Source organism: Myiozetetes cayanensis, unplaced genomic scaffold (assembly GCF_022539395.1).
Source record: "Myiozetetes cayanensis isolate MyiCay16 unplaced genomic scaffold, myiCay2020 scf1, whole genome shotgun sequence".
Classification (NCBI taxonomy): domain Eukaryota; kingdom Metazoa; phylum Chordata; class Aves; order Passeriformes; family Tyrannidae; genus Myiozetetes; species Myiozetetes cayanensis.
Window position 1 is genome coordinate 55,306,723 of NW_026086604.1, and position 19,262 is coordinate 55,325,984.

Consider the following 19,262-nt stretch of genomic DNA (forward strand, 5'->3'; position numbering starts at 1 on the left):
CAGACCCCATGAATATCCAGCGAAGCTGAAGGAGAGGAAGGGAAAACAGAAGGGAAGTTTCTTCATGCATGAACAGAATGTTTTTAAACAAATTCATCTTGCTCCTTTTAAAAGCCATAAATTTTTATTGCTACCCAGAGATATACCTATCTTCTACTTCCATTAAGGAGGCTGTATCTGTAGAAGTGCTGAAAAAACAGTGTGCTATTACCTCAATATTTTCTTCTCACATACAAAGTTAAATGTCATCTGGATGTTACTGACAGAATGTTCTGTCTCTTATAACAAGAAGCTGAGAATGTTACGAGAAGACCAACTTTGGGGATCTGTGTCCTGAGACAAAGACTGAAAGAAGGCAGGAAAGGTTAAGAGAAACCGCTTCCCCCACAACACTCTGAAGAAGTCTCCCCAAATTCTTTTGACAACAACCACATTTGGCTATCAAAAATCCAAAAATAGTCTCTATTATTTGAGCTGTCTGTTTGGGAACTCAGTCAGCTGATAGCCAGAATAAATCAGTAACAATCTCTTCCTGGATTATTCAAGACCCTGAACAAAGGAGGGTATCCAAAGGTTTTTGGAGACCTGGAATTGCATGCCTATCTCCCTTTCTTGTCCAGCAAATGTTTCTGTCATGTGAGATCTATGCTTAACCAGGCAATAATTTGATGACTGTACCAATTAGGCACAGAACAGTTTTTTCTTGGATATAAATTTGCACTAATTACAATGAGTCATCATCACTAAATGCTTTGGGGCTTGCATGCAATATTTTTCTCTCTCCAAATTGCAGTACTATACTGGAGAGATTGTCACAAAAGTATTTTCCAGATGTCCCCAAAAATAGGAGTTAGAAGACTGTGGCAGTTTAATACAGACATTTCTAACTTTTGGAGTCATCCACTCCTAAAAATGATCATATAGAGATTGACTGGGATCATGGATGCTGAGGGTGCTTGCCTGGTGCCAAGCCCACTTTCCCGAAAGTTTCCCTAAGAGAAACCTATCTTGTGATAATAGACAGTCAGGGTAGTTGCATGATTTTTCTTAGCTGTGATTTCACAGTGTGTTAACACCAACTTGAGATGTTGTTTGTTTGACCAATGCCAGAGATTTCATGATATTAAGTTTGGGAAGTGGAAGGATGAAGCTGGAGGTGAACAGGGGTGCTGTTGTGGTGTGTGTAGGAGTTACGCCTTGGAGAATTTACGTCTTGGTAGACTGGCAGGTACAGAGCTCTCAGATGTACATTGATGGGATGCAATGCAGGACTTATAAAGGACTGGGAGGTTTTGAATTTTCATATAAATGTTTCAACTAATGCCCAAATTGCTCTGAGACCAAAAGAAGTTGAACAGAGTTGAAGAAATTAATTATTCAGACTAACTTGACAGACATAGCAGAGATGGAAATTTAGCATTTGAAGATCATTTTATTACTTTTTCCTTTGCTCCCAGAAAAATGCTCTAGCACTTTTAGAAATAGAAAGTGCTTTAGTAGTTCAGACTCACCTAAAAAGCAGTAAAGAATATTTCAGCTATAATATCTAAAGTTTTTCTAAATTGCACTTTTTCTTTCAAGAAAACATACTAGAAATATACAGCCTTGAAAATTTATTATTCCTCTTCTTTGTCAACTTGGCCTCATACTCATATTTGAGAATGGAAGATACAGTTCTAATGGTGTAAACCCTTTTTAAAAGTTCATAAATCAAGGCAAAGAAACTCATATGGAACTTTACACTAGTAACTCATGTTTCAACACAAGCATACTGTCATAAAGCTTATCAATAGGAAGGTATTGATTTAACTTCATACTTTCTTTGGTAAAATGTCAACATGAACAACTTTTTTTTTCTGTTTGCCCAGAACTAGAGGCAGAGGAGTGGTGCAAACATCTTTGCATGGAGTGTCTGGGAGCCAGGCTCAATGACATAAGTCTTGGGGAACCAGATTTGCTTGCTGCTGGTGTTCAGAGAGAACAAAATGGTAAGTAACTTTGTATTTGCTCCTAGATGAGTTCTTAGGTGATGTCCCATGTTATCTTTGCTCATGTTTGTTGTCATGGGGACTTTTGCTATTACCTAGAAGAACATCATTAGTAACTAAACATTTGGATGTGTTTTTGAAGCTTAATCCTGTTTATTTCTACAAATAAGGATGAATAAATTTCATGCCAAATAGCACACGTAGAGTGAATTCATGTCTTCATTGTGTTCTCATTTTCCTGTCATGGGAAATAATGACCATGACCCTTCTGGTTCTGGAAATTATGGCCTCTGTGCAGAGGAATAAAACAGCAGCTGTTGTTCTGCAGCCTTTTAAAGACAGCGATGAACAAATCAACACCAATTTGGACTGCAGAACACATATTTGCTTTAAATTCACACCTGTCCTGAATATTGAAGAGAGGATCATCTAAAGGTTGTCAAATATGGGTGAAAAGGGCAATGGCAGATGCTAGTCGGCACTAAGCCTGAGTTTTAAGTCTTCAGCTAAGGGCTATTTGGATTAGACACATGCACAGGAAGAATGCTAGTGGATGGAATATGCAATAACAAAAGAAAATCTGCGATTATCCTGTCATTTAATTCCTATTAATGAATATGAGGGCAACACAAAATGTGCTCATTTATTCCTCCCTAAATTAGAACTCTCAATGATTATTACTGTCTTGATGCTTTTATAAGATGCAATAGCTTTCAACAAAGTAATAACACACACTGCCTCAATGGTCATAAAACATCAAGCCAACTATCATTATAAACAAAATTACCTAATTAAATTATAGAATGAATGTCACTATATTGATTATATTTTATTAAATTCTCTGAACCTGATAGCATATAGCACAAAAGATACAGAAATCTTTAAGGAATTTTGGTCAAAAAACAAGATATGTTGAAATGTGATTTATAAGAAGTTCAAATATTTGTAAAGTTATTTGCCTTCTATGAGACACAGAATTCAGTTTGTAGTCTCAAACTACTTAACAAAGGGAGAGCTACTAATGTTGTAGGAAAGTGATAATCAGACAGCACTCAAAGCATCCCATCTGCTGTATGTTCATAGGCCATAGGTATAAAACTCAGTGTGTCCTATTGAAGAGAGAACTTACGTGAGCAGGTGGAGCTCCTTCACAAATGTGAGAGGATATAAATCTAGTCAAAAGCCTGTGATATGAGCAGGAAAATATCATGAAATTCCTCAAACTCTTCATACAGTGCATTCATGTACCATCCGGTAGCTTTTGGACATAGATGGAAAATATTACATTTTATCATGTTCTTGAAAGAGATCCAGTTACAGACACATGACCTCCAGGGGACATAGATTAGGTCTGTTGTATGAACTAGTCTTGATTCCATTGCCTTTGTCTAGAAATTAATTGCAGTGCTACCAACCAGCATGTATGAACATAATTAGCATCTTTATTGTTTTAAGTACATAAATGAAAGGAAACAAAGAGGCAAAGCATGTATTTGTTGTACAAATCACATGAATAATAATGCACAGAGGGTATCATTAGCTGTATTCTTTTAAAACAAGTGACTGAATACATATAATCCAATATTTGACAATCATGCTCTACTAAATCATTAGTTACAGTATCTCAGACAAATAATTCTGATACCTATCCGCATCCTTCCCTCATCCCCTTGATGCACAACTTTGCATTTTAATAAACATGCTTAAAATTCAAAGCTGTCTTGTTCAGAAGCAAATCAAATTCTGTTTTGAGTGTCTTTTAATCAACTTGGAAGGAAGGAAAAGTACATAGGTTCTTACTAGTGGTATGAAATCGGGCATTTTGTTCATTTATCTGGATGTAAGAACCTGCAGTTGCAATCAGATTTTTGTAGCAGATTCCTTTAGTAAAATCAGTTGAGTGGAACCATGACTTCAGTTTATATTTGTTATCTTATTCTACAAACCTGGCAGTGTCATTCCCCATATGACAGTGTTAGGGAAAAGGTGACTAGATGAAGGGTGGAATCATCTGGTGAGCTTTAAAATATTCAAATTTTTAGTTTATTTTCTTACACATTTTCCCCATATTATAGCTGTTACACACATACTACCAAACACTGTAGCTCAAAAGATACCTAAAAACCTTTTAAAAGTTTACTGAGCTTTTATTGACCTGAAACTGAAAGGCCAAAGTTAATTTTCAAATTGGAAACTTGTGAAAAGTGGCTATGTGTATGAAGCATCTAAAATCTTGCTCATTGTGAAAGTGGCAGCTGTGTCACTTTCTGAATATTTTTTTGTGTGTGTGTGTTAAATAAAAACTGTTCACTGGTGTAGTACCTTTGAATATCATTATATCAAAACATATTGCAAGTATGTCATCTTCATAGAATTCCTCTTGAGTTAGTCAATTTATTAATGTTTATTTGAAACAGAGATGTGAGAATACAGTTTGTAAAACCTGTAATACAATCTCAAAGCCTCAGCATCTAGTTTCATGACAGTTCTGTTGCCTGAACCATACAAGGGCTTTCTTTCAAGTCACTGAACAAAAGATGTCACTTAACATCTGAGCAAGACCACAGACTGTAATAAACATTATAGTGTCAATGGTTTTTCAGTTTTAGATAATTTTTTTTTTACACTTTTAAAAGCTAAGAGAAATTGAATAATGGTGTTATACTGTTGATATCTCTGTGATATGACAAGTGTTAATACCATTAATCGCAAAAGAACAGATGTATTAACCATTAATTGTATCTCATTCCACTGAGGTTTTTTTAAGGGTTACTTTGCCATAAAGAGTTTCTGAAATGTTTAAAATTTAATAAAGATACTTCCTGGGTCATAAAAGAACTAGCCTAATAAGGTGGGATTTTCATGAGCTGCTTTACATTTTCCAAGCAATAATATTTTTAATATACAGTGTTCATCTGTTCATCTACTTGCCCATTCTTGTCCTTAAAGGACATTTGCATGGTGTAAGGGTATTCACTGCATCTGTCTCTTTGAAAAAAAAAACAAAACCAACTATCTGTTCTGTAAGTCTGCGGTTTAGTTTTTGTATGTGACCACTGAGGCCTCAGTATGCAACATTAGAAATAATTTTCTTAATTGTTCTTATATATGCCCTGGGACCATTAAAATTGCTACATCCTGCTTATATTTTTTATACTCAGGGAATTACATTTCAGAAAATACTTGGCAAGGAAAATATATGTTTTCCATCATTTGTTTAATACCTCTTTTTATTACATCTGAGCCTGTTTACCGTCCTGCTCTCACTCTTGTGGTTCTCCTGAGATGAGCTTTAGATTTAATAAGAGAAGACACCTGATTCTCTGTGACAGGAATGCAACAATATGGTTGAAAACTCCATATTTTTTGTAGTTCTGAGTTGTTCAGTAAGTGCTAGTGAGATCTGTTTTACTTTAGTTGCACTGTTACTTGACCCTCCAGCACCAAGCAGTTCTCCAGTGGTGACAACAAAGAGGCAAACTGTAGAGTGGCACTGCTTAAAACAGAAAGCTCTAGCTACTGTGTCTTGTAGGAAGGAGAGACAAGACATCTAAGCAATTCTTGTGCAAAGCACATCAGTAACAAAAAGCTTCTTGCTGGATTTTACCTTCATTATTGCTTTCAAGAAGTATTGTTATAAGTCTTGCTGTGTAAACTGTGATGCAGAAAATTACCCTTAGGTGGTTTTCTTTTTAAATTTAAGGCTCACAACTAATGGCTGCTTAGTTTGGAATGATACACAGCTTCCAATAAAAGTGAGATGTAAAATGAAGTTTCTGTTGTTCTCCAACCATCTCTCCTGCAAATCTAAGAGACTAGTCTGTGTTTCTCAGTCCTACAGCAGAAACCTTGTTTCTGTTTTAATTTCTTGTCACACCAAACACAGCTTCTTAGTGTTTATGGATGTCCATTCTGATTATTTGCTAAAGAATTAAAATACAGTATGATAGCAAAATCAGTAAAGGCCTCACCTCCTGATCCTATTCAGATATTTTAGTATAATGGCAGTGAAACTGTATATGCAATGATAAGATAAATAATAGCACACAGTTATAACTCCAGGAAAGAAAATCTGGACTAAGTTGGATCTTATAACACTGTTGTCTTCTAAGCAATATCCTGTGATACTTACACACACATTTTATAATCCTTAGGTTTCACAAGCTGCTGTTAAGCAAAGAAATTGTGAATGTAGAGTACTGACTTTTTTTGGGGGGAATTGGAAGCTTCCTTTCCAGCTCTCAATGAATTTGGAAGCATTTCCAATATACCCCGAAATGTAACGACAAAAACAAATGTTTGGGTTTTTTTAAATTGTTATCTTCCCAGGTGACATCATATCTAGAATTTGTCCATGCTCACTGTTTCCAATGTGTCATTGTTTTCATTCTCTATAAAAGGAAGCAATTTGAAAGAAGGTATCCAAATGGACAGTATACAATGACAGACTATATTTACTGTGAAGAAGAAACCAGAATATTCAAGACAATATTGGTTTAAAAAAAGCATTATGTGTACACTATTGATAAATTCACTCTTTAGGAGCAGGTGCTTCTGTTTTGTGAAGACTTTATTCCTATCCATTTTGAATACTAAATAATAGTACTGACATAGCAGAATACTTGTGCTAAATCATATTCTATTAAACTGTACTTGTAAACCTGATTAAAATCCTGAAGAAAATAGGCAAATGATAAAATGCAAACTTTTAAACTGAAGACAGAGCCAGATCCATCTTTTGCTGCTATAGCAAGTTTATTGTTAGTTATCATGTCTTTGATATCAATTTGATACTTTTCTATTATGTGTTTTGTTTTTTTGGGGTTTTTTTTGGTTTTTTTTTTTAATTTTACTGCATTATAAAGCTAATTTTGATTTTAAAAGTGGAAAAAGTTTAAAAGATAATTGTTTGTTTTGCTTTTCCTGCCTACCTAATATTTAAATTAATATCCCATAAAATTACTTCCTTTGTAAGGTTTTTCTTCTTTCATAACATTGGCGTTGCCTTCCTTTTTTTATTTAATTCCACAGGAGTAGCAGTCTTGCTTCCTGTATTTTAATTGCAAGAAACTCCTTAATTCCTGTTAGCAAAAATGTAGCTTTTCGTAGTGAACAACATCCTTGAATCCTCAGAAGAGGATTATGAGTTATTTCTTTGTGCTACGTATTGAGATTACAACATGCAGCCAAAGCATAGAGACTTCATAATTACATTCACAGAACTGACTTGTTTTAGGGCATTTTCTAGGGTCTGTAGAATCTCTGTAATTTAATATATAAAAGCACTTTGAATGGTTTTTATTCATCTTCTGTTATCCTTAATCCATTTTTATACATTGCGTTTGTTTGTTCATTTTTTAAATAAATGAAACACAGACAGCTTTATTCAGGAAAGTAATGTGTTTACAGTTTAAATGGCTGGTTAATCCAGTAAGACTTCAGATTCTACCTTACTACTTACCACTGAAACAATTCAAAATATTTATCTATTGTAGACTTTATATTTTTATTGAGATGCTTATAAACACTTTCATACATTTTTAATGGAAACAAAGCAGAATATTTATAAGCAAAGGAGAAAAATTAATTCTGAAGTCTTGGTTCCTCACTGTGTACAGCAGAAGAGAAACATTCTAATAAATCTGACATATGAAGGAGCACAAAATATTGTGCCTTCAAGACTTAAAGTTCTGTTTCCACCTGAAAATTAGCCACAGGTGGAAGTCTCATAGGTGGAGGAGTTTATTTCATATATAAATTGAGTATTTCATATATAAACTGAGTATTTCCTTTAAAACCTCTTCTAATTTATATAGGCCCCATGAACCAGACTGTCTCCTTCCATAAGTAATTTTTTTACCCATCATTAAAACTGAAACAAAACCAAGCATCTGGATTGCAAGATTGCGATGTAATCTGGTCGGTTTTCCAACTGGAATGATTTAGGCAGAGGAATCCAGTGATGGCAGAACCAGGATCACTGGGTTTCAGTGATTTTGCTTCCCCAGTAGAGCAGGAAGGCAGAGAGCATTTTGGAGTTCCTGCCAAGTCTCCATCTCAGTCAATATGCTCATTTTAATAAAGACTCTTATGCTCCTATGCCCTGGAAAACATTGTTAAATGTCATATTCTTGCCAAAGCCCAAATACTAAACACCTTTTCATGCACAAAGTGTATGATGAAGCATTGCTCTGCTTATTCAAGGAGATGGGAAAGAGCAGTTACATTGAGTGGAATAATAAGTGTTGCAATCTATCAGCATTTTTTTTTCATCCTGGTTCCCCCAGTCCCTTATCTTTACTCTCACCAGTTTTAGAGGAGGTAGAAGGATAGGGGTGCTGAATGCTGAGAAATTACACCTGGTCAGTCTCAGTCTTACCTTGTCCAACAACATTGCATCTACTTGCTTGGTTTCTTCCAGCTCACTCATTTCTGGGTCCCTCATTAACTTCTATTTGCTTAGTCTTTACTACCCACTGAACTCTTTATTATCTCATCCCACTCACATGCAGATGGTGTCTGAACCACAGAGAAGCTAAATGAGCTATGGAATGTCATTCAGAAGGTCTGGTGTCAGAATTCAGCCAGGATTCCCAAATCTGGCCTATGAATATTTGTACTTGCCTGGATAAGTTTAAGGGCAAAACGTGCCACTAAAAATTGAATTGACTGCATTACCATTAGCTAATAGATACCTGTTCAAATATTTTCTGAAATTGAAAAATTGGACCCTGCTTGTTAATTAATTAAATCATTTAATAGTATCTACACTTTTCCATGTCCTCATTTACCCAATACTCAAAAGTATAGTTTTTGTTCCAAAAGCAAATATATCCATCCTCAGTCGTCTCCAGCACATATATTTGTACCCTTGGTTTTCTTGCCAATTTGATTACATTCCAAGGGTGCTACATTTTGCCCTGCAGCTGATGTTCACTTTAATCAGACATACTTCCTTTAATCCATGACATCTCACCTTAGACACTGACCTCCCATGCAAAGTCAGCAAATATCTCCTGACAGTTTGAGGATACCATATGTCCCGACTACCCTTCACGCAATAATATCCTGAAACACTTCAAAGAAATTGAGCATTTCATGAGTATCCTGGTAACAACTAAATCAAGTTGAAATGTTCTGTGCCTTCAACACAACAGTTTAATTTTTACTTCAGATAATAATTGTACCTTTTAATTTTATCTGCTGTCAGAGACATTCTTTCAGTGAAGATAGGGAAAGGGAAAGATTTTCGTTTTCATGTAGTAGCCCCATTCCCCCATAGATACATTGTGTTATTTCACATAATGTAAGAGGGAAACAGCTTACGTCAGTTACCTACATCTTTCTTTCAAATACAGCAGGGAAGTAGCAATAATATGGATATTGAAAGGATGTATAGATAGATAGATATAATTCCAGTGCAAAGTATAAGTTATGTTTTCTTTACCATTCCCTTCCCGATGTGGTCATTGGCCCATGTTCCCATGTGTGGGTTTTTCTGTTTACTTTAGTAGGCATTACATTAGACCTCTGCCCCATGAACTCCTCTGAGGGCTGGGAGAAATTCTTCTCAGTGATCTCAGCAGCTTCTGCTAATCTATTTGTTCTGTGTGTCAGAAGACTTTTACACAATGTTTGGACTTTCACATTTGGGACCTTAGTCATAAAATGAAACTTTTAGGGCTAACACACCCATTTGTGTGACTAATGAGAACTAGGGCCTGGGAGTAGAGGTTGTGACTGAATGGATCAACTGGGGAGTCATTAATAGGGCAAAATTAAATTGACTGAAACAGAACAACATTGGGGATGACAAGTTTACTTATAGCTATGCAGGGCAGCAATTTTTACTGCTCACCCAGCATTTCCCTGCTTTCACTACTTCCATGGCCAAACTTTTGCTATTTTATTCACACACATGCACACTCATACACTTCTAATATATTTTGTATTAATTCACTTACTTGCAATATTTTAATTCTTTTGTCAGACAGCTATATCTATCAAATGTCTAGAAAATGGAGACATAAAGTCTGCGATATGGAATGTCTAACACAAGGGGAAGCTGCATCTAATTTTGACTATTGCAATAAATTTCTCTCACTTTAATTTCAATTCCTTCCTAATTTTTATGAGGCCACTGTAAGGAAACTCAGTTCAAATGGTGGATGAAAAGTGTCCCACACCAAACTCTAATTTCTTTTTCAAGCAATTGGAGACAATTTTCCTATGAGTTGCCCCTTTAAAGAGCATTTTCTCAGTGTTGTTTATTGAATGAGCATTGCTCATGCTCATACTTTAAATTTCTCTTACTTTTTTGTCAACAACCTTTAAGCAGTAACATTGACATTTTGCATTTCTACCCTTTTCAAAGATGAAAGGAAACTGTGAGATAAAAGTTGTGAATCAACTGCACTCTCCCATATTATGCTATTAAGCCCCAATATTGCAGTGCATTTAGAGTTAAAATATAGGCCAGCACTTCCAACTGCAGCACTGGAAATTTAACAGCCTTCTTCACTTTTTGTAAAAGCAACTCACAGAAAAAGAAAATTGCATTTTTATTTAAAATCCGCTTGCTAATAATGCGGTTTATTTCCTGCCATATGAGGTAATTGTGTTTTATACCATATTGGTTTTTTTCTTTTTTTTTTCCTTTCTTAAGGATTTTTTTTGCATTGCTTATTTAATTACATGCAATTCAGGCGCTTCAGAAAATTATTAATGCCCTTGACCTCCTACTACAATAAGTGCACTTTGCAAGGGAAGTGCAGTTGATAGTGATTGATGTCATGATCATAGTAATATATTGTGTTGAATCAGATTTTTCAAGAAAGCAACAGATGATTAAAATTGTTGTTAATTTGAAAAATTATAATGTCTTTGGCAAATAAATAGAAACTCAATGCAAGGAATGTAATTATTAACAAGCTTCAGTAAATAAACCTTGGTTTGCAGTTTCAAGGATAGCTTTTCCAAGAGGCAATGGTTGTACATATATATTTTGCCAAGATACCTATAGTTCTGTTCTTTGAGAGAAGAGTCTCTGTCAGAGTTCATGTCATGGTGAATTTTGATTTGTAAGAGGTCATGGATGTTAATGTGAAGATGAAAGAGGACTTCAGTTAAGTTGCTGGGAACATATGTCCAAGGGGATTATGCAGATCATCTGGGAAAATTGTCTCAGTCTACTGCATCATTTATAATGAAAATGAAATGAAGATGATTCTCCTCTTACTCCTCTCATTTGCCCTAACAAGACTTTTTCAACATCAGTGGGTCCTCACCTCGGTTAAAAGCCAGAAATTTGTCCTTGATTTCTGAACCATCAAAGCTAAAGATTTTATTTCATTTTTTTCCCCAATATAAAATCTTGCTTTAACTTGTGATGTTTTACCTTATGTTTTTTTTTTTTCCAGAACGATTCAATGTATATCTTATGCCTACACCAAATTTAGATATCTATGGGGAATGTACAATGCAGATAACACATGAAAACATATATCTCTGGGACATCCACAATGCCAAGGTCAAGCTGGTCATGTGGCCTCTGAGCTCTCTGAGGAGATACGGACGTGACTCAACGTGGTTTACATTTGAGTCTGGAAGGTAAGAGCTAAGGAGATAAAAAAAGAAGAATAAATGAGCAGTGTTTTTTGAAAAGCAGTCTAATAAGTTAGATTAGCCTCTCATTATAAAGCAAGACAGAATAATGGCCTCTCCATAGACTTCTGTTTGCTGAACATTACTTTTCAATATATTCAGCCCAGTGTTTGAAATAAATGATACTATGTCCTATATTTAAAATGAGCTTAAACTTCCTCTGACTTTTATTTAACTGTATTGAAATGTCATTCTCAAGGTTTATGAGTCTCACTGTGCTTTAACACTAGTGTGGTATAATTTGAGCACTTTTGATGTAGAAGAAATTAATTCTAAATCATGGAAAAGGTTCATCACACAGTATGAATGGAATAACTTCCATTACAGTGGGTATTACTCTTTTTGGATGTTCCTGATGACTGATTGCCACTAGAGTATAATTGCAAGCAGGAATACAGAGAACATTGTGAATCCATAAAAGGGTTCAGTCTTTTTTCTGCCTGCAGTTTGCCATTTCCATTCTCAGGTCAGGTTTAAATGCCCATGGAGCTGTGTTTTGACTCTTTTTCATATCTTTTTAATGCATTTCATATCTTACCATTAGGTTTACTGCCTTTTCTTTATTTCTGCACAAAAATAATTCTGCATTTAACTCTCCCCTTGCTGGTGTTTGATCTTGTATTTTATGGTTCTAGACTACTGTTCTTTATGGTTTGGTTTGGGTTTATTATGGTTTGTTATACTCCTTTATGAGAAACCTGAACTTTCTGAAGCAATCCATGAAATTACAGGTGTCTCTAAACTCTGGGGTTAGCCACAGTGTCTTGTTAAAAAACTTTATACGCATTTTAATGTATACTTATTTAATACCATTAACAAATATTCACAAAAGCACAGTTTGTGATCAGAAACAAAAACATAGATCAAATGGACCCTAGGGCCTAAGAAGGTAATGTCCAAAATTCCTCTGCAGGTTCTTATCGGTGGGAGTTACCACTTTACAAGTAATTTGTATATCTAGACTGATACCACTTGACCACTGTGGTGCTCTCTTACTTTTCTGTGGTGAATTCACAATTAAAGATCTTGAAGACATCATTAGTTGTTTTTTTTTTAATTCGATATTTTTAAGTAAAAATTAGCAAAGCTAATCTATGTTTCAACTTGATTTCGATGATTAAGCTGAGTGGCTTATTCAAATATGCAATTTTAGCAAGAATTAGCATTTCAAGCCTCCTACAGTATTTTAATTCCATTTCAAGCCTCCTACAGTATTTTAATTCCATACTAGTATCTGAGCAGCATCTGCCCTTGCAGTGCATGGACCATATGACCTGATGAAAAGTGTATTGTTTTCCTCTGTTTTGTTATTATGAGCTAACTCTGCCTTTATCTGTCATGCTTTATTGTCTTTGATCTGATTCCTCCCTTTTTGCTTGCTTGGGAGTACTTTCTCTATCTGATTTGGAAATCCATAGAGGTAAAAAATAGGGCTAGAGAAACATTATTACCTTCAATAACATCTGAAGGTTATGTGGGGCAACACTAATACTCATTTTAAAATCGGTTGTTGATTTGCTTGGGATTTTATTTTTATTTTTTAATCAACAAATCATCTTTCTCATCTTTCTGAACATGATTTTCTTTGTGCCCTGATCTGCTAGTACCTTAATACAATAAATTCCTGATGCATGTTGTTTTATCAGAAGTGAAGCACTCATCCATGTTTTATGAGAATGTTATGCAGTAAAAGTGTTGTCGCTTTAATTTTCCCCTAAGGCTTAAATATTAAATGTAGGCAATTGCTTTAAAGGAAATATTTTTAAATAGGTTCTTATGTTTTAAGGAGTTTTAGCAGATATCCAGTATATGTGTATGAGGTTTTATGAACATTAAAACGTCAGTTTTATATATTTATTATACATCCTGAGTTTTGTATTACTTTGTTTGAGAAAATAAATCCCCTGACATTAAGATAAATGGATATATTCACAGAGAGATACTATGTTAAATAAATTAATAAAAATGAAGCTTTTTGACAAATTTATCTTTTAATAAACATATTGCTTTGTATTTAAATGGAATATGGACTCAGATGTATAAAACTGAACTACTCACTTGTCTAATGAAATGTAATGTCTATACAATTTGAAGAATGTCTATATGGCTATACAATTTGAATGCCTAAAATATGGGAGGAATCAACTCAGATTCTTTTAATCTACCAGATTTTTCTGTTTAGTTTTGCACTGAGTTGGAGTTTGTAAATACATATCTTTGCACTATCTATGAATTAGACAAGTCCTTGGTTTTCATTATTTAGTGAACCAATGAAAGTAAGTCTTTCTTGCTCGGTGATTTCCATAATTTTTTTTTCTCTATCCAAACTCTGCTGAGATTTATGGGAAGCACAGTTTTGTGTGGCTTTGTTCAATGCTAGATGCAGAGATTCTCATTATTTAAAGTGCCTCATTAGGGAAATTCCCATGCAATCTATCCATCGATCAGAAAATAGTAATTCACAACTCCACTAGGCATACAATAGCTTTGTGTGGATTAATACTGTGCGTCTAACACAGTGAATGGAACCCATGGTAATTCAGAGCACCTGAGGTAAGAGCCTAGCATTTACCTTTTTAAGAGCTAGGCTTTCCATCTAAGCAGTCTTGGAGTGGGTTGGGGACCAGCTGAGCCCAGCTGCCCAAAGGGACAATCCTATACCATGTGGGTGTCATGCTGGGCATATAAAATAGGGGGAAGAAAAAGGAATGGGGAGCAAAATTGGAGTGATGGAGTTTGTCTTCCCAAGTCACTGTTATCCAAGTCACTCCATGTGTGATGGAGTGCGGCTTTCCTGGGGGTGGATGAACAACTGCCTGCCCATGGGCAGTGGTGAATGAATTCCTTGTGATCTTGTGCATATGGCTTTTGCTTTGCCTATTACACCATCTTTCCTCACTTTTACCCTTCTGATTCTCTCCGCACTCCCAGTGGAGGAGTGAGCAAGTGGCTGTGTGATGCTTAGTTGACAGCTGGGATTAAAACCACAACAGGAGTTTTAATGTTTAATCATCAATGAGTCACAGGATTTCCTTAATTTATGGATGTGTATAATGTATTCAGACACCTCACTCTCATTATTTTGTGTGTTGCATATGTTGGAGACACTGTGCCATTTATCTTGTCTCTTGAAACTTTTGGAAATGCTGCTCCGGGTACATGGGCATTAGTCCTCGACTGTCTCTGAGTTTAAGCCTCTGAAATGGAAAGTGGGTCCTTATGGAACTGCCCACCTAACTGTCCATAAGGTGCTGTTAATTTCCACAAGATTGCATTAATTACATGCAATCTGAGAAGCATGACAGAAAAGTAATAAAACAGATACAACTGAAATATCTCATAGTCCAGATTAGGTGTGAAGACATCCTTTTCAGACTCCTACCCAAGTTATACGATTCGTTTTGCTGATGTAAACCAATCAATCCATAATAAAGGCCATAAACAATGTTTAAAATCCACTCTCTGGAAACTGCAAAAGGCAGTTGTCCAAGCTTCCCTTTTAGCAAAACAAGCTGTCTGAGGCACCTTTTTAGGAGCATAAGAGGAGACTCCTAAGAATTCAGAATTGAGGCACTGAGAAAATTAAGCACACACGGACTCTTTGTTCCTTTTAAAATGTTCTTTCTTTCACTTTACTGTAGTTCTGCCTTTTACATTAAACAGTATTTTCTATGTATGGAAGCTGTCTGGTCAAGTCTACTAATGCTGGCCAGAAGTATTGAAAAGAAAAAACTAAAGTCTCACCAAGTTAAACATGGTGAGAAAATACAATGAGGGGATGGGTTGTGGAGCTCTATCCAAACTTTGTCAAATACTGTGGGTTTCCAGCTGAGTAGAGAGTTTGAAGCAGAAGGTTTTTCTTAGATTTCTGAGAACAGAAGGAGCCACAAATCCATGACACACTTCTTTTTCTGAAATATATTTTCTTTTGATTCGTAGACAAGATATTGAAATAAAGAATTTCAAAGATTTCCAAGTTGTGCATTCAGAACCCTACAGACACTAAGTTATTCCTTCTTTATTTGCCTTTGATTTGGGGTTTTTTTCTTCATCAGAGAAAATTTAATGACATGTGGTATTCTCAACCATTTCTGGTCTGGAATCTGTTTCTTTGGCTGAGAAAAATATTGAACTCAAGCCTTACATAGTGATGACATGAAAATTTATCAGATTTTTTTTTTTTTTTCCCCAAGACTGATACACTCATTTTCTCAGTGGTAAATACACAGATGCTAGGGTTATCTGAAGCAGAAAGTTCAGTGTTTGCTTCAGGCACTACATCTGACTGAAATGTTTCATTTGTCTGTCAGTCCTCTGTGGTGATTTTTGCTGTTAATGTGACACATATTAGTCAATTAACCCTTAAAGTTCAGTTACAAGAAACATCCTCTTTTTCCCTTATGTGGGAAGAGGCCCCTTATGTATGTGCCTCATGAGACAGCTATCATGAGACTTCATACACTGTTGTACATATCAGCTCAGGTCTATACCTCCTTGAGGAGAAGTCTGCAATTCCTGATTGCTGGTGGATTATCTAAATAGCGGATTAAGTTTATGTATCATGGGTTTTTCATAGAATGAAAAATCAAATATTATAAATTATTCTAAATATGATTATAAATCATAAGCTTGTAATAGAATTCAGAAGTCACTTTGGATTGAGCAGCACTATGAGCGCTTTTGCAGCTGCAATAAATAGATTTATCATTTCACATAAACATTAGCTCAGAGCTTTCAGTATCCCACACTAAACAGTTAAGTTTGTTAGAATCTTTTTTTTCTGTTAAACTTCTGTGATACTTTAAAAAAGCCTAATTAGCCATGATGTAAATTTGCTATTATTTTGTTCTATGTTTTCTCACTGCATCTTCACTTTCTCATACACTTTTAGGAATGTATCCCTAAAATCTGAAAATAGAAAACTTTCTTAAGAAAAGGAACATTAATCTCTTTTATGTATCCTCCCCTGGAATTTTTTTTTCAGTAATGACATATCTCTAATTTTAGGGAAAGTGGCATTTCTTACCACTGAAAAGGTTTCATTAGTTCCTGCTATTTAGCAGTGCCAAGGTTATACCGTAATATGTTGTAATTGTAGTTCCATTCCTACTTTTTTCCATTCCAACTCTCAATTTGCCTCCTGCCAAATTCTTGACCTGCAATAAGTTCTGTGTTAGTAATTTGATTCACTTAAACCCTACTTAAAAGGAATTGCGTGTTTAACTCATCTACAGAACTCTTACTCTGTTTGTGATCATGGTACCTAAGAACTCTTTTATTAGTGGAAACTAATATAGCTGACTTTAAGTGATTTATAAAGTGCTCATTAAATTTTGTTTCTTCCAACGCTCGTCTCAGACTGCTCCAGCATTGATGTCAGAGTGAGTTCCACAAAATTCACATAACAATGAAATTCTCACAGTATAACTGAATATGGGAAGCAGAGAGAAGAAGGGGTTGCATATAGGCTTCTTTAATAATCTAAATTTCTGTTGTACCTTATAAAGTGTTATGCTTTTTTTTTTACTGCTGTTTTGAAAAATCAAGCATAATATACAAACCTACAGAAGAGTTTTTCCAACTCACAAAGAATGCCTGAGCCATTCCACTTTGCTGTGAAAGCTAATTTTTATGAGAAAAACAATGGACAAAAACACAAAGGACAATATATTGAAAGAATAAAGTTACTTTTATTAATTTTATCAGAAATAGATTGAGGAATCAGTGACTCCTTAGAACAGCAAGCTTCACAGATGAAGTTGTGTAGCATAATAATGAACAAATTTATAAATACTAAATTGATAGGCATGAGCACATCACTAATTCACCAATTCACCATTGCCTAAGGAGTAATTTTCCTTATGAATTTGTACTGAATTAAACATATTTAGTTAGAAAAACAGTCACCCAGAGTTTGTCCAGTAAACACAAAAGATGTACAGCTGAAAAGGGAAGCCATCATCTCTGTGGTATCTGTAGAAGTGGCTCATATTTGCAGATCCCAGAGGGATCAGCAGGAGTTGTCAACTGATCATTAGATATCCAAAATCATTGGTTTAGTTCAAATGTTACAAAGCTTTTAAATGAAATCACTGAGACTTGTGTTGTGTTTGCCTAATGTATTAGCAGATAGCATATGTTCCTTCTGATGATCCTGAGATGGCATGAACTGTGCCTTTCAGTTGAAGTGCCTCATTTACCTTTTCCCTTCATAACAGTCATGTCATAGTCAAAGCAGGGATTGTCTTAAAAGATTTTGAGACCAGCTGTCATTTAGCTTTCAGATGGTTTTACATCCATGCATGAGCCCAAGAGATTTATTATTTACTTAACCATGTTCCAATTGCCTCTTTTTCATACATATGCTCTCCTGTAAGCATGCATTGTTGGATTAATATTCCTGAAGTTTAAAATTACTAACAAGGTTTTTGCTGTGTAATATATGAGTGTAGAAGAAACAGATTAAATAATTCATACATTATTAATCACATTAGGACTCACTTATTGTTTCAACTGTACATTCTAACCTTTGAATTCCATAGTGAGAAGCAGCAATAATTAATCTCATATGGCAGTTCTGGATAACTTAAGATGCTCCAGCAGCATGTCCTTTACTCTCCAAGAGTCATAATAACATTTAACCTCCTGCCTCAACATACAGGAGGACTGAAATGTCTTAGATTTGAAAACTAAACCAATTTAGTTCTAAGTGCCCATTTAAAAAAAAAGTGACATCTAAACCTAAAATCTCTTAAATACAAAATGTTAATAGATTTTACAGTGTTCTTCATTTAGTATATAGATATAATTTATGATGAAAGGGTCTATTTTAGCACTTAAATACTGTTTCATCTCTCCCTAGCAAGCATATTTGCATGAGGTAATCAAAAAGGCTGAAACTTGGCACCTAATTATCTATACAGACAGTGTAAGAGTGTTAAACACTTCACAAAGGGCAATCCAGAAGGCCACATTTTGCACAGAGAACCATCTAGCCAGCAATAATGCTCAGCACAAATAAATCCTTTTCTCCAAAGCTTATGAATGGAGAATCATCAATTGAGGAGGAGGTTTGAAATATCCTCTATGTTACGACTGTGTACTACACAAACATAGAAGGAAGTAATCAAAATGCAAAGGCTGAAATTTGCACAAAAAAAAGAGCCTTGTTCATGAATATGTCGGAAACTGCAAACCCATGCTTGCACATACACACACGGACCATTGCAGAAACATAAAGGGGCCTGGTTTCATACTTTTGTGGAGTTTCATTTGTTGTCAGGAACTCTGGTTCCTCTGCTTTAACTGGCACATAGGTTTATTCTAAAGATCATTTTAATGTCTGAACAGTTGTCTCTTTTATGTCACATATGAAAAAATTGCAATGGAAGATTTATTTTTCTCTCAGGCTTGGGTCTTCATTATACTGGAACCAAGCTGAGTATAGCTTGGCTGCCAATCACTACTCTTGAGCTGAGAAAGCTGCTTTAGCATGCTGGTCTTGGAAGGTTTGCCTAATATCTGTTTAATTCCCCCTATTCTTTCAGGCAGTGTAAATTCATTGTTCTCCCAAACTCACTTATGAGGAGCAGCTGAGGTCACTTGGTTTAT

General features: G+C 35.2%; 1 protein-coding gene across 1 annotated transcript in view; it reads left to right on the plus strand.

Moving 5' to 3' along the window:
- Nucleotides 1-19,262, plus strand: part of DOK6 (docking protein 6) — a 254,260-nt gene that overhangs the window by 148,644 nt on the left and 86,354 nt on the right. The window contains exons 4-5 of the mRNA XM_050315022.1: nucleotides 1,869-1,988; nucleotides 11,408-11,597. Coding sequence (XP_050170979.1) covers nucleotides 1,869-1,988; nucleotides 11,408-11,597 — 310 coding nt within the window. The remainder of the gene's footprint in view (nucleotides 1-1,868; nucleotides 1,989-11,407; nucleotides 11,598-19,262) is intronic.